The sequence below is a fragment of the Carcharhinus amblyrhynchos genome, chromosome 23 (genome assembly GCF_965287045.1).
Source record: "Carcharhinus amblyrhynchos chromosome 23, sCarAmb.v2.hapA, whole genome shotgun sequence".
Classification (NCBI taxonomy): domain Eukaryota; kingdom Metazoa; phylum Chordata; class Chondrichthyes; order Carcharhiniformes; family Carcharhinidae; genus Carcharhinus; species Carcharhinus amblyrhynchos.
Genome location: NC_137346.1, coordinates 6,311,688 through 6,326,233, shown reverse-complemented (window position 1 = coordinate 6,326,233; position 14,546 = coordinate 6,311,688). Strand labels below are relative to the sequence as shown.

Sequence of the window (14,546 nt, the reverse complement as noted above, 5' to 3'; positions counted from 1 at the left end):
GGTGGAGGTGCCAGTGTTGGACTGGAGTGGGCACAGTAAAAAGTCTCTCAATACCAGGTTCAAGTCCAACAGGCTTATCTGGAATCATGAATCATCATTTTTCACTCTTATGCTTTTAATTTGTTTTGCTTCAAGCTGGGGGTTGTGAGATTAGAGGAAGTATAAGTAAAGTTTATTAGTCACAAATAAGGCTTACATTAACACTGCAATGAAGTTACTGTGAAAATCCCCACACTCCAGCATCTATTTGGGTTAATGTGCCTAATCAGCATGTCTTTCAGACTGTGGGAGGAAACATGAACACCAGGAGAAAACCCACGCAGACACGGAGAGAACATACAAACTCAACACAGCGACCCAAGCCTCTGGTGCTGTGAGGCAGCAGTGCTAACCAGTGTACCACCATGCTGCGCAGGAAGCCTACTCAATGCAAAGCCCCAAGGAACAAAATGTGTGCACGTTTGTAACTTTAGTTGAAAAAGAATGATGTCCGCATGTTGCTGATCTCATCCATTGCAGTGTGGAAAGGACAACAATTTACAACTACCTCACTCAATAGAATGACCTGATGGTGACACAAGGGAGAGATTAGGGATTATCTCTGATGGATAGAAAATTGGAGCGTAGGCCTATCCAACATCAGCAGCTGGTTTTAAAATTGCTTTGGCAGGGGCCTGGGGCAAATTTACCAGCAGAGTATCTAATGAAGGAAAGGACCACAGTATGAAGGAAAAAACATTGCAGAGCATAATGTGGAAATAAAATAATGTATATTGCTGAAAACATAAATAGAATTGTAAACATTAATACAACTTGGGTCAATAAAATAATGAGGGCATAGATAAGGTAGATAATCATCTTTTCCCAAAAGTAGGGGAGTTTAAAACTAGAGGGCATAGGTTTAGAACCAGAATGGGTCACCCTGCTGTAGGCACCTTCTGTGTAAGATAACAGTCATAGAATCCCTACAGTGCAGAAGGAGGCCATTTGGCCCATCTAGTGCACTGACGACAATCCCATCCCAGGCCCTATTCCCACAAATTTACCCCACTAATCCCTCTAATCTACACATTCCCTGACGCTAAATGGCAATTTAGCAGGGTGAATCAACCTAAGGTGAGGGAGAGGAGATACAAAAGGGTGCAGAGGGGCAATTTGTTTCATACAGGGTGGAGTGTGTCTGCAACAAGCTGCCAGAGGTGATGGTAGAGGTAGGTACAATCTTGTCTTTTACAAAGCATTTAGGCAGTTACGTGGGTAAGCTGAGTATAGAGAAATATGAGCCCAATGCTGGCAATTGGGACTAGCTTAGTGGTTAGAAAAGGGTGGCATGGACAAGTTGGGCCAAAGAGCCTGTGTCTATGCTGTAAACCTCTATGACTCTAACTTTCTTAATATAATCAGTCAATAACAGTCATAATCAGGCTAATGAAAGTGAGCACCTCATGAAATCAAGAGTATCTATATCAATGTTGTATGGAAATTAAAATCAGAATTTCAAGTGGTCAGTAACCCAGCAGCAATGCAAGCCTTGCTACTTACTATTCTGAATAATTCATGACCTCAATGAGCTTTGTCCTAGAAGTACCAGCTTCAGACTGCACCATCTTGATTATAGGTGGCAGCATTCAGGACAGGCTAAGTTGCCGCTGACCATAAGTTATTCTCCCTTTTTGAGGGGGAGCTGACTGGTGGTGGTTTAACCTGAGGATCATCATTCTTTGGGTGAGGGGCAAGGTTGAGAAGGCAGGACCTTCATGACAGACTAGCTACTGTGCAAGTGACTGAGTAGCATTAGTGGGAAGGCAGACACTCATCCTGAAAAGGTTTGGCCTCCGTTTGAAGTATTGCGTCTGGCTCTGGTCATTAGAGAGTGCGGAAAAGATTCACCAGAATGGTTCTAGGAATGAGAAACTTCAGTTAGAAAGTTGGAACTGTTTTCCTTGGCAAAAGAGAAAGTTGGGAGAAGTATTCAAAACCATAAGGGGCTTGGAGAGGATAGGTGGGAAAAGATTTCTCATTGGTGGAAGAATTCAGGGCAAGAGGGCATAGATTTAGGGTAATTGGTAAAAGAAGCAATGAAGGCATGAAAACCTTACACTGGCTAGGATCTGGAATGCAGTGTGCTTGATGCAAGGGAACTGGATTATCTGAAAAAGAACAACATACAGAGCTATGGGAGTAGCAATAGGTGAACTGCTCCTTCAGAAAGCCAACACACACAATGGGCCAAATGGCCTCCTGCTCTGTAACCATTCTATGGTTGTGATTTTGAGTTCCAATTTGAGCATTGGCAGCACAGACATATTAATGAAGATGGTTGATATGTGGTACAGCAGTTATTAGCTGTGATAAAAAGCCCTCGTTGTATAGAGCCAAATGTGTTGAAGGTCAAGGCCTTGCTGTTTGGAATCAAGCTTCTTTTTGAGGCTAAAAACCTCTGGTTTCTGTAGTTTTTCCTCCCACATTGTGCTTTGAGGCAAGGATGAGTCTTCACTGCATCCTCTTCGGGGCTTAATTACTTCCATAGTCATATGATTGAAACTGGGCAATGCCCAATGCGCACGGTAGCATTCAGGAATTGTACTCTACTGTGTTACAGTTCAACATTCCTTTTGCATTGTTGATCCAATTTGAGCAAAATGTGGACCTCCAGGGCAAATGAAATGGGGCAAAATGTTGCTCTGTACTTTATACATGGCAACACAAGCCCATTGCAGGTTAAGCAAGCAAGTTCTTTCTGGTTTGGAACTGCTGGATGTATGATGGAGGTCACATCCTTATGTCCATTTGTAAGATCCAGGACCAAGGTAGGTTTGTGGGAAAATGGGATAGTTGCTGGGCGAGAGCACTGCCTTACATTGATTATGCTAGAGCAGGAATAGCACTGGTAATGACACCTCTGTAAAGACCCTCACGTGAAGACCTAGATTAAGCAATAAGTTGTAAATGAATTCTAAAATGGCTTGCCTGATGTGAGCTGTCGACTCTGTTATCTTTTATTTGTTCATGAGATGTGGGTTTCACTGGCTAGGCTGATATTTATTGCCCTTGAGAAGATAGTGGTGAGCTGTCTAATTGAATTGCTGAAGTCCATGTGGTGTAGGTACACCCACAGTGCTGTTGGGAAGGGAGTTCTAGGATCTTGACACGGCGACAGTGACATATTTGCAAGTCAGGATGGTGAGTGGCTTGTGGGGGGAGCTGGTGGTATCACAACCCTAGCTGATATACTGAACAAGTCATATCTGAGAGTGAAACTTTCTTTATTTTTGGTATAGAAAAATTTTATTTTTGGTATAGAAATGTGGAGGGCAGCTACTGAATAGTCAGAAATTGCTGATGTATTTTTAACGAAAGAATAAAACATTTATTTTAGGAAAAGATAAATTACATACAATACACTACTCCTTCACCCACAACTATGCCTTTACAGATTTGCAGATTTGTAAGGATAACACAAGTTACAAAATCTATCTTATATTCATATACTTGTATCTTATGTTCCAAGTAAGTATGGACTGTGCAATTCAATCATTGACCTGTGGTCAGACACACCATACTTTAAAACCAAGTGACAAATGCCACCCAAAACAGTTAATATGGATTCTTCATCAATTCCCAGCCAACTGGTTTTGCTGGAACTCTGTCTTCCATACAAGGGTTTCCCATCTCCACACTCCAGGGACGCCCCTTGGAACCTCCTCCCAAACAAAGCTTTCTCTAGAATATCTTCAGGGATCCACCTCCAGGATTGCAACCTCTCCTCCTGATGTTCCCCTCCCCTGGATTGCCATATGCACTCAAGCTTTGTTTTTCAGTCAATCTCTCATACCAAACTGTGCCAACAAAGCACTGCTGCTTCACTGGCCTGTACTAATAAATCACCAAACTTTGGCTGTCTCCTCAGGTCTTCTGTTTTTTTGCACCCTATAGCTGTAATTTAATTTGGAGCCTCTGCTCCTCACTTAACAGGAAATTTTCCAGATTTCTGCTTATTCCCTTTGATATTCTCGTGGAACTTCCTTCTGTATCTCTCCCTGGTTCTGGGACTTTTCTGTTCTTTAGTTTGGGACCTGTTCTATGCTGTCCCCTTCCCTGTCTGCTGTGGTAGATTCTGAGAAAATGCTTTTTTTCAAATGTGTGTCACCATCTTTCTAAACTAAAAACTGCTCTTTGGTTTCTCCCTGTGTTTGTGGGGTCCCTATTGCTAGGCAACAGCATAGTTCTTCCTACTTTGAGTTATAAATCCTTATTAAATTGCAAGCATCTTTTAAAGTGTAATTGAAACTCAATTCCTCCTTTCTTAACTTGCAAGTACAAAAATATAATTTAAACTTAAAGCCATATTCACTTCTAACATCCACCATGCAATACAAACAGAACTTAAAAGTACCTCTATTTCCTAACAATGTTCCCACACATCTGTTGCCCCTTGAAAGTGATAGAGATTACAGGTTTGAAAAGTGCTGTTGAAACAGCCTTGGTGAGTTGTTGCAGTGCATCTTATAGATGCTGCTGATACCGTGCATTAATAATGGGACGGAATGGGTGTTGAATGTGGGATGCTGACCAAGAGGACTGTCTGGTCCTGAATGGTGTTGAGCTGCTTGTGTTGTTGGAGCTGCACTTGTAGCCAGACAAATGGAGAGTATTCCATCACACTCCTGATTTGTGCCATATAGATGGTGAATAGACTTTGAGGACTGAGGAAGTGAGTCACTTTCTGCAGAATTTCCAGTCTCTGATCTGTTGTTGTGGCCACAATGCTGGTCTAGTTCAGTTTCTAGTCAATTTTAATCCCAAGTGGGAGATTCCATGATGGTAATGCCACTTGTTGAAGGGGAATAGTTAGATTATCTCTTGTTGGAAATGGACATTGCTCTGCATTATGTTCCTTGCCACTTATCAGCCCAAACCGGAATATTGTCCAGGTCCTGCTGCATATGGAGATGAACTGCTTCAGTACCTGTGAAGTCCTGAATGGTGCTGAAATTGATTTTACAATTGTGAACATGGTTGGACCTAGGTCTCTAATCTGATGTACTGGAATTGAGATGATTGACCCAAAGGAACCACCTTCCTTTGTGCCAGCTATGATTCCAATCAATCCTGATTCCCATTGCCTTTATAAAAGCAAATTACTGCAGATGCTAGAATCTGAAACCAAAAGAGAAAATGTTGGAAAATCTCAGCAGGTCTGGCATCTGTAAAAAGAGAAACGGGTTTCGAGTCGAGATGACCTTTTGTCAAAGCTGAGTGGGCCCCAGACAAAGGCTTTGACAAAGTGTTATCTGGACTTGAAATGTCAGTTCTTTTCTCTCCTTACAAATGCTGCCAGACCTGCTGGGATTTTCCAGCATTTCCCCGTTGCCTTCAGTTTTGCTAAGGCTTTTGATGTCACTGTCGATCAAAGGCAGTCATTCTCACTTCACTACAGGAGTTTAGTTCTCTTGTCCAAGTTTGGGCCAAGGTTGTAATTTTGACACAAGTCTTTAGATGTTAATAAGGAGTGCTGGATGTGTTACTGTCATTTCTGGTGCCTGAGTCAATGCTGGGTGACCCATCCAGTTTCATCCCTTTTGGGCTTTGTCACAATTTGATACAACTGAGTGACTTGTTGGGCCATTTCAGAGTCATCCACACCAGTTAAATAATAGCTAAAGCAAAATATTTATATTTATATTTATATAGCACCCTTCACAACCATGCTGTAGAAGAGCCACCAATTAAGTACCTCTGAAGTGTAGCACTATGTGCATGTACTCAGCAAATGATCCAACATTTAGATAATCTTGAGATGTTGGTTTTGACTAGGCCAGAAGAAGATATTGGAAGAAATAACTTGGAAATAAAATACAAGTGCATGGAAGCTTTTATCCAGTATTCTGTTCCTACCATGATTGGATTGCAGAGAGGCAAATAACTACTTATTACACACTCTGGTGACACAGTGGTTAGCAATGCTGCCTCGCAGTGCCAGGGATCTGGGTTCAATTCCAACCTTGACTGACTGTGTGGAGTTTGCACATTCTCTGTGTCTGCATGGGATTCCTTTAGGAGCTCCAGTTTTCTCCCACACTCCAAAGATGTGTGGATTAAGTTGATTGGCTATGCTACATTGCCTCTTAGTCTGAATGGAAATTAGCAGGGTAAATAAGTGGGGTTATGGGGATTGAGTCTGAGTCATAGAAAGCATTCTTTCTGGTTGTATCATAGCTTGGTATAGCTTCTGCTCTGTCCAATTCTGCAATAAACTACAAAGGGTCATGAGAGAAGCCCAATCCGTCATTCAAACCAGCCTCCCACCCATTGACACTGTCTACGCTTCCCACTGCCTCAGAAAAGCAACCAGTATAATTAAGGACCCCACACAACCCAGACGTTCTCTGTTCCCACTTCTTAGGTTGAGAAAAAGATACAAAAGTCTGAGGTCACGTACCAACTGACTCGAGAACAGCTTCTTCCCTACTACTGTCAGACTTTTGAATACACTTACCTTGCATTAAGTTGATCTTTTTCTATACCCTAACAATGACTAACACTACATTCTGCACTCTTTTCCTTCTCTATGCTTTGTCTGTTTTTTGCGCAAGAAACAATATTTTTTTCACTATGCTAATACATGTGATGATAATAAAATGGCTGGGGTTGTTTTTGGTGCAGGCTCAATGTGTTGAAAGGCCTCCTTTTGTGTTGTAGGGATTCTATGATTCTACTTACGATATTCTGCACCACCAACTAGTTTATCAACTGAAACTAGGGAACCAGGTTTCTGTTCATGTGGTCTAAATGTTTGCTATTAATGGGCCATTTGTTTATATTTAAGAACCCCAAAGGCCCCAGACAAAGAATAATAAGTTTTGTTCTATTAAATTCATAAGAGCACTTCTACCAAGTTCATAAGTTTGAGATTGGTATGATAATTAAGTAGTCAGAACAGAACTTTCCAAGCTCTACATTCAAACATAGAATATGACATATAAGCAGAAATAGAAATTGTTCGACAGGCTTTATGCTGGAGGACTGTGAACCAAATTTTGATACTATCATGCTAAACTGTTCTATTTTAAAAAAAAAACTTGATGCTTGCATTGAGCAACCTTCATTAGTATGTTCAAAGTTCAAAAAAAAGCAGTGGGTAGTTCAACTTAAAAGTTAAACTATCACATTAAACTAGAATACTGTGACAGAACATTTAAATTTCAGGATGTGGTGTAAAAAGATGAGCTTGAACCCTGCTGAATGGGGATTTCTCGATTGAAAGCAAGCGTGAACAAAAGATTGAGATTAGTATATATATATATAAAAAAAACACTTACAAGATGATTCCTTGTTGCCGCTTTGAGTTGTTACTGATAGACGTGTTGAAATTCATTTAATAGATTAAAATAATTTGTGTGCAAGTTCCCCTCTACAATTAAAATTTGGACGCTGTCAACTGGAGGGAAGTTCCCGCGTTTCCGTTCACTGGCCTGGTAGTTTTTTGTAACTCCCCACCCGCCCAAATGCTCTCTGTTTTTCAAATGATTACACTTTATGAAGTCATTGCCCCCTGTATTAGTTGTTTTGGTACATTTAGGTATTCTTTAAAGGCAGAGTAAATAAAATGTTTGTAATCTCTGTCTATCTCAGTAGTGGAGGTGAATTGTAGAATACACCTCAATACAATGGAGGTGGGTTGTAGATTGCTGAGTGTTTGACCAAATATAACCTCTCCTCATTCTGCCAGTTCCAGTCTGCAGACTCCATTTATTATTCCAATCTGCTGGATCTCTCTCTCTACTCTATTGCTTCACATTCTTAGCAATAATCCAGTCAGTTGTTGCCACCTATAAATTGTGACCAACTACCTTCATGGCAGTAGTGGTTAGTACTGTTGTCTCAGTGCCAGGGATCTGGGTTCAATTACAGCCTTGGATGGCTGTGTGTGTGTGGAGTTTGCATGTTCTCCCTGAGTCTGTGGGGGTTTCCTTCAGATGTTCCAGTTTCCTCCCACAGTTCAAAGATGTGCAGGTTAGGTGGATTGGCTATGCTAAACTGCCCCTTAGTGTCCTGAGATGTGTAGGTTAGAGGGATTAGCGGGTAAATATGTAGGGATATGGGGGGTAGGGCCTGGGTGGGGTTGTGGTCGCTGTCTATGATTCTATAATTCAATAGGTCAAATGGCTTAGAGATTCTAAGGATACTGTCAGAAGACAAGTAAACGTCAAGTCATTGGCAAATAAATCATTTTATTTATAATTCTTCAAATCTAGATGAGACTGGGAAAGGGAAAGAACATTAATTTCATATTCCCCTTACAACATGCATTCTACCAAGTAAAATAAACCAAATTTCAAAACCACAAACATTAAAGGAAATTACTTAAATCCAGAACAAAATCAAAGAAAACAGACTCATCTAAAGCAATTATAAGAATTTATTGGCTGGTGTTTTAATTCGATTTCATTGAAATTTTAATCACACCCCATGAGCAGATCTAGAAGAAATACAGACTAGATTCCTGGTTTTGACCCACAACCTGTTAGGGATGCAAATGCTGAGACACGGGAGCTACAGAAGCTGGTTACAGCCAGCAGCGTCTGATCCACCCAGCCATCCTGTTACAAAGATTAAGCCCTCTTTGCCTGTTTGCTTGCACCTACTCAAGGAATCTCCCTCAAACAGGACATTGCAACTTTTGGGTACACAGGTGGGAGTGAATACTTTGATGTACTTTTTAAAAAATAAATCTACAAAAGCAGATCCACCAACAGTTGTTGGCATCCCTGAGGGAGAGGGGATTTCACCTTAATACAATGACATATTTGGTATCAGAGTTTATTCATGATTCCACATTTTCTTTAGCCAATGTCTTTATTTTAAAATCTTGGTAATGCTAATAGGGTTTTATACTTCCTTTCAAAAACAAACATAATTGAGAATTGCATGTGTTACTTAAAATGAAGCCCTTGTAGAATTGATTGAAAATTTAAAGAATCTGTAATATGCAAAACATGACTATGTAAATTCCTGACACATTATAAATTCTCTAAGGCAGTGGGGTGTTTTAAAACTTTAAACACTGCCTAGATTTTGCTCCTACCCTTTTCCCAGCTCTGGAGAAATGTAATTCCCTGAAGCACAGAATTTAAAAACTGAGACAGACGAAGAATAAATAATCAAGCAAGTCCAGCCCCCACTACTTTTGCATGAGTTTTAGACAGGTAGCAATACTGCTTACAGACTGCCCTACCAAGCCCTTCTGACCCAGCCAGACAGCCCCACTCAGGCTGAACTGCGTATGGCATGAGTTGGCCTTCTGGTGGTGGTGTTGGCTAATGGTGGCACAAAGGGTTTGAAATATGCCACCTGTTTTTGTGAAGTTACAATGAAACCAATATCTCTGCAGTGGCATGGTTTTACTTGTTCAGGAGAATCTGGCAGAGTTTTTTTCGGTGAGAGAATTAGGAGGAATCAGCCCATCTTTGGTAAATACCAAGCATTTTTGGAGAGATAGAAGATCCTCACTCCAAGCCACAGGTGGATCTGGAAAATCACTGGATGATGATTAAATTGGGGAAACCTTAGCCACACCTTCCATTCCTGTTCTTTTTTATTAGAGAAATAAACTCAGGACTGTTCAAAACAAATTAACACATTCTAAAATGATAAATTTCAGTTTTTCAATCAACACAAAATAAAACTGCTTTCAATGATGCACATGATTCAATTGCCTTAAAATAGTTCTGCAAATATATCTGAAGGCAAGCCTTGAGGTTTCAATGATTTGGTTTGTACTTTGCCATTTTCCTCTATTCCCTCAACTCCAATTGGATTGATTGACATCACAGAGGTAGAAGTGTTTCTTTTTTGGTGGAAGAAAAGGCGGGGGTGTGTGTGTGTGTGGAGGCTGAGGAGGAGGAGGGGGGGGTGGAGGCAGAGAAGGAGGAGGGGGGGGTGGAGGCGGAGAAGGAGGAGGGGGGGTGGAGGCGGAGAAGGAGGAGGGGGGTGGAGGCGGAGAAGGAGGAGGGGGGGTGGAGGCGGAGAAGGAGGAGGGGGGGTGGAGGCGGAGAAGGAGGAGGGGGGGTGGAGGCGGAGAAGGAGGAGGGGGGGTGGAGGCGGAGAAGGAGGAGGGGGGGGGGGAATGGTGGGATGGGACTTACCCAGTTATGGATGTCTGGCAATGTAACTCTTAAGCCAAGTAACAAACAGGACGCGGCTCTGATGGGCTGAATACTATCATTTTTGCGATTTTATGAAAGCTATTCGTATTCTCACTTAGCCTTCCAGGGTACAATCTTTCCATACAACTGGCACATCGATCTGCCTCCCTACATTGTGAATTATAGTACTCTGGCTTATCTGCAAGAATTTGGACTTCTAATGACTGTTTATTTTCTCATATTGCTCCTTCCCTGTTTCCAATTAGGACCTTTCTTTAAACATCAGACAGTGGATTGTTACATTTTATAACTTTGACCCAACATAATTTCTTCCAAAATTGCTTCATCTTACTGCATAAAGAGTAGTTTAAGATGGTTTGTTTCCATATCTACACAAGTTCATTATAATTCACATCAAGTAGACCTGGATGGCAGACTACGGGGGTGAAAATTTTCTCCCAAAATCAAACTCATTTTTAAGAAAGTAAGCATCACCATGTCTTTGTGACTTGATAGACCTTCTATGATGGTGCGTTAACTGCTTTAACACCAATTGCCTAGCCTTGCTCGTCCAGTGGCCTGCAATTTTAAACAAGACTTCCTTAGGAATTCTTCAAGAGAACATACTGAGCTATCTGGGGCATTGAAATTTATATATAAAGGACATGGAAACCTTCAGTAACTATCTGGGTTTGATGGAGTATGATTCCCAGCAATTCAACCTCCCCATTAAAAGGTCTAAACCCAAAGTCTGATTTTTTTTGGCATTAAAGATAACATTGAGCCAAAATTCAAATAATGGGTTTTAAACAGTATTTCCAATTTGGAATTGAAAACAGCATGGAGAGGCTTAATAAGAACTGCAATAAGTGAATAATACATTTAATATACAAGTTTCAGCAAGTGTAAATCAAAATATTCTGACTTAGGTCAAATGATGTCCGTTAACAAAATAAAGCATTTCTCTTTAAGACTTTTTTTATTACTAAAAGTTTCTTTCTTTTAAAAAAAGCTCTCCTTTGTATTTAACTGTTAGAAAATCTTAGTTGCGCATACAGTCTTATTTCAATGTTGTTGTTGGCCAAAGGGACGTGATCAGCTGGTTAATAAATTTGTAGATGGGTAGATGTTGCACCATCTCGCCAGGCCTGAATGTGGTCCAAAATGACAGTCCGACACAAGGGGCAAGTTTTTTCTCGATTAAACCAGAGTGAAATGCACTCCTCACAGAATATGTGCTGCAGGACAGAAAAAGAAAGGAATTCAGAGAGCTTAAAGATAACGGATCTCTCAAATTTATTTTTCCACTTCTCATTAAGACATTTACCTGACAGATGAGGACAATAGGCTCTCTGAATTCAGTCTGACAGATGGGACAAATATCTCCTGCATCACTGCACTGAAGCTTGCTGGCTGCAGTTCCGTAGTGCTTCAACAGAGCAAAGTGATATTGGTTACTGGTTTTGTTAGTTGAATATATGCAGGATCTTTACATTTTGTCCATTGAGCCTGCATTGACAACAATCCCACCCAGCCCCCACATATTTACCCTGACACTAATGCTCAATTTATCATCGCCTAACAACTTAACCCACACATCTTGGAGTGTGGGTGGAAACTGGAGCACCCAAAGGAAACCCACACATACATGGGGTGAATGTGGGCAGTACTGTAGTTAGCACTGCTGCCTCAGTGCCAGGGATCCAGGTTCGATTCCCAGCTTGGGTCACTGTCTGTGCGGAGTCTGCACGTTCTCCCCACAGATGTGTGGGTTAGATTGATTGGCTATGATAAATTGAGCATTAGTGTCAGGAGGATTAGCAGGGTAAATATGTGGGGCCTGGGTGGGATTGTTGTCAGTGTAGGCTCGATGGATCGAATATTAGGCAGGCTAAATTCTCCCTCAGTGTATCCGAACAGGCACTGGAGTGTGGCGACTAGGGGATTTTCACAATAACTTCATTGCACTATTAATGTAAGCCTATTTGTGACACTAATAAATAAACTTTTATTTTAAAGTGCAAACTCCACCCAGACAGTCACTCAAGGCAGGAATTGAACCCAGGTCCCTGGCACTATGAGGCAGCAGCGCTAACCACTGTGCCATCATAAATCATATATTTATGCACAAATTAAAAAAAGTCTGCACAGAGACCAACTCTTGTCAATTGTTGTATAAAATGTTAACACTGAAATCATCCACATTTAAAATAGAAATCTGAGTGTAAACAGTTGCCTGTAACAAGGCTGTTGCACGGGTTGGCCAGTAAGTGGTGCACATTTTAAAAACATGTTTAGACAATTTTCTAATAAGTTTTAAAAATAAAACAGATGAGGCTCAGTAGCTAGGTCACCTGGGGAAACTACTGATTAAACAACAGGATAGAGCTAGACCAGAGTGCTCTTGGACAAAGATCAGGAAAACATATACTATAGATTTACAGACACCAAACTAAATGGTTCACTTTTTCAAGCAAGGTGATTCAAAAGTACCCCAACTCTTCTCGTGAGCAGATTAAAATAAGTCCAACTACTGATGGGCTAATTAAAAGCCCAATTAGGTTTATTTTCAGTTAATCTATACAAAACATTCAAATGTTGTTATTTTTACCCACTTTGCTCAATCCTCCTTGCATATTTCTCCAAACCTTGTGGTGTGTCAGGTTAGAATAATGTAGAAGTGCTGATGGCTCAGAAATAGGACTAACACTATAAAGAGATTGGGCTTGTTTTAAATAAAAGTCTCTTAAACCCCATGCCATGCATCAGAAGGAATTGTAAAATCCCCGGGCACAGGAGATGGCCTGTGCCAACTCTTTGAAAGAGACATCCAATTAATCCCATTCCCCAGCTTTTTCCCCATTACCCTCGTCAAGGACCTGCCCAATTGTCCGTGGAAATGTACTCTGTTGCATTGCTCTCTTTAAAAAAAAAACCTGCTGAATCTTAAACAAGTGGGCACAGGTTCAAACTAGCAAGAGGAAATTTAACACGAATTCCTCTTCAACACAGCAATCAATGTGAGACATGGACTTTTAGGCTGGGTAATGGAATTGTTTAAAAAGCAGCTAGACTATACAACAGAGGCAGTATTTTTCCCTCTTCCCCAATTAATGCCACCAAGGCATTGGTGGACCTTTTTGTCCGGCTAAGTTATGTGAGTGGTTTCCAGAATACTTTGAAAAATGGGCAGTATAAGTTAGATGGGGTAAAGGAACCTAAATTAATATTTTGGTCTGGCAGTAACTGTAAGGAGAGAAAAAAGAACCGACATTGATCCAGATAACCCTTTATCAAAGCTTTGACAAATTGTCATCTGGACTTGAAACGTCAGTTCTTTTCTCTCTTTACAGATGTTGCCAGACCTGCTGAGATTTTCCAGCATTTTCTCTTTTGGTTTCAGATTCCAGCATCAGCAATAATTTGCTTTTTTCTGATATACTCATGGTTGGGTTGATTGGCCATGGTAAATGCACAGAGTTACGGGGAGGGTGGGGGGTTTGCTCTGCTGGGGAATCAATCAGTGCTGATACGATGGGCCACATGGCCTCTTTCTGTAGGAAATCTATGGAGCAATGGTGAACACTCCTATTAGGTGTAAAGATTCGCATTCTAATCAGTAATCTGTAAACTGTCTGTGCTTTATATGCTCTGTCTGAGGCCAGAACTCTCCATTCATCTGACAAAGGGGCAAACCCGAAAGCCAGTGAGTTTACTATCAAATAAATTGGTTGGACTGAAACCTGGTGTTGTCAGACTTTTTACTGTGTTTACCCCAGTCCAACGCTGGCATATCCACATCATGAACACTCCTATTACCATAGGAGAAATTTGAATGCTCTTTTATAAAAATAAATGCTGCAAACTTTGTTTTGTGGTTTTACAGATAATTTAGGGAAGAACCTGAAGGCTGATGGGGCAAATATCTTTAAATGAGGGGAGTTTTTATTTTGTGCTTCTGTATTTCCAAATGACAGACTTACAAATACCAGCTGCAGTGTCCCAAGGTGACCAAGAGATGGCAGCAGTTAATATTTTATTAGCACCGCTGTCGCTATCTGAAAAATGACCACTTGTGGGAATGTGAAAAGGAAGCAATTAGTTTACTAGAATACAGGTTCAGTGAAGCCAAGGGTGCTGTGAAGTAAGATTCAAAATCTCAGGCCTCCCACACACTTGAAGGGCTGCGTGCACAGTTCGGATTACCAACGTAAAATGATTCAAACTGCACAACTGCAACCCTTTCCCCGCAGCGTGCACACGGGAGACACAAGGTTCCTCGGGACTCGGAGCTGAAAACTACACCCCTGTGCAAAAACAGGTGAAAATCCTAGGAGAAACGAAGGAGACAAGGATAGGGGAAACAGGAGTGGAGGTTTCGCAGCAGGCTGTGTTTGC

At 41.1% G+C, this 14,546-nt stretch overlaps 1 protein-coding gene across 1 annotated transcript in view; it reads right to left on the bottom strand.

Annotated features, from left to right (window-relative positions):
• Positions 1-10,128: 10,128 nt before the first annotated feature.
• Positions 10,129-14,546, bottom strand: part of rnft1 (ring finger protein, transmembrane 1) — a 30,058-nt gene continuing 25,640 nt past the window's right edge. The window contains exons 8-9 of the mRNA XM_080210673.1: positions 11,476-11,577; positions 10,129-11,386 (exon numbers count right to left, since the gene is read on the bottom strand). Of these exons, the coding sequence (XP_080066799.1) occupies positions 11,252-11,386; positions 11,476-11,577 (237 nt within the window). The 3' untranslated portion in view covers positions 10,129-11,251. The remainder of the gene's footprint in view (positions 11,387-11,475; positions 11,578-14,546) is intronic.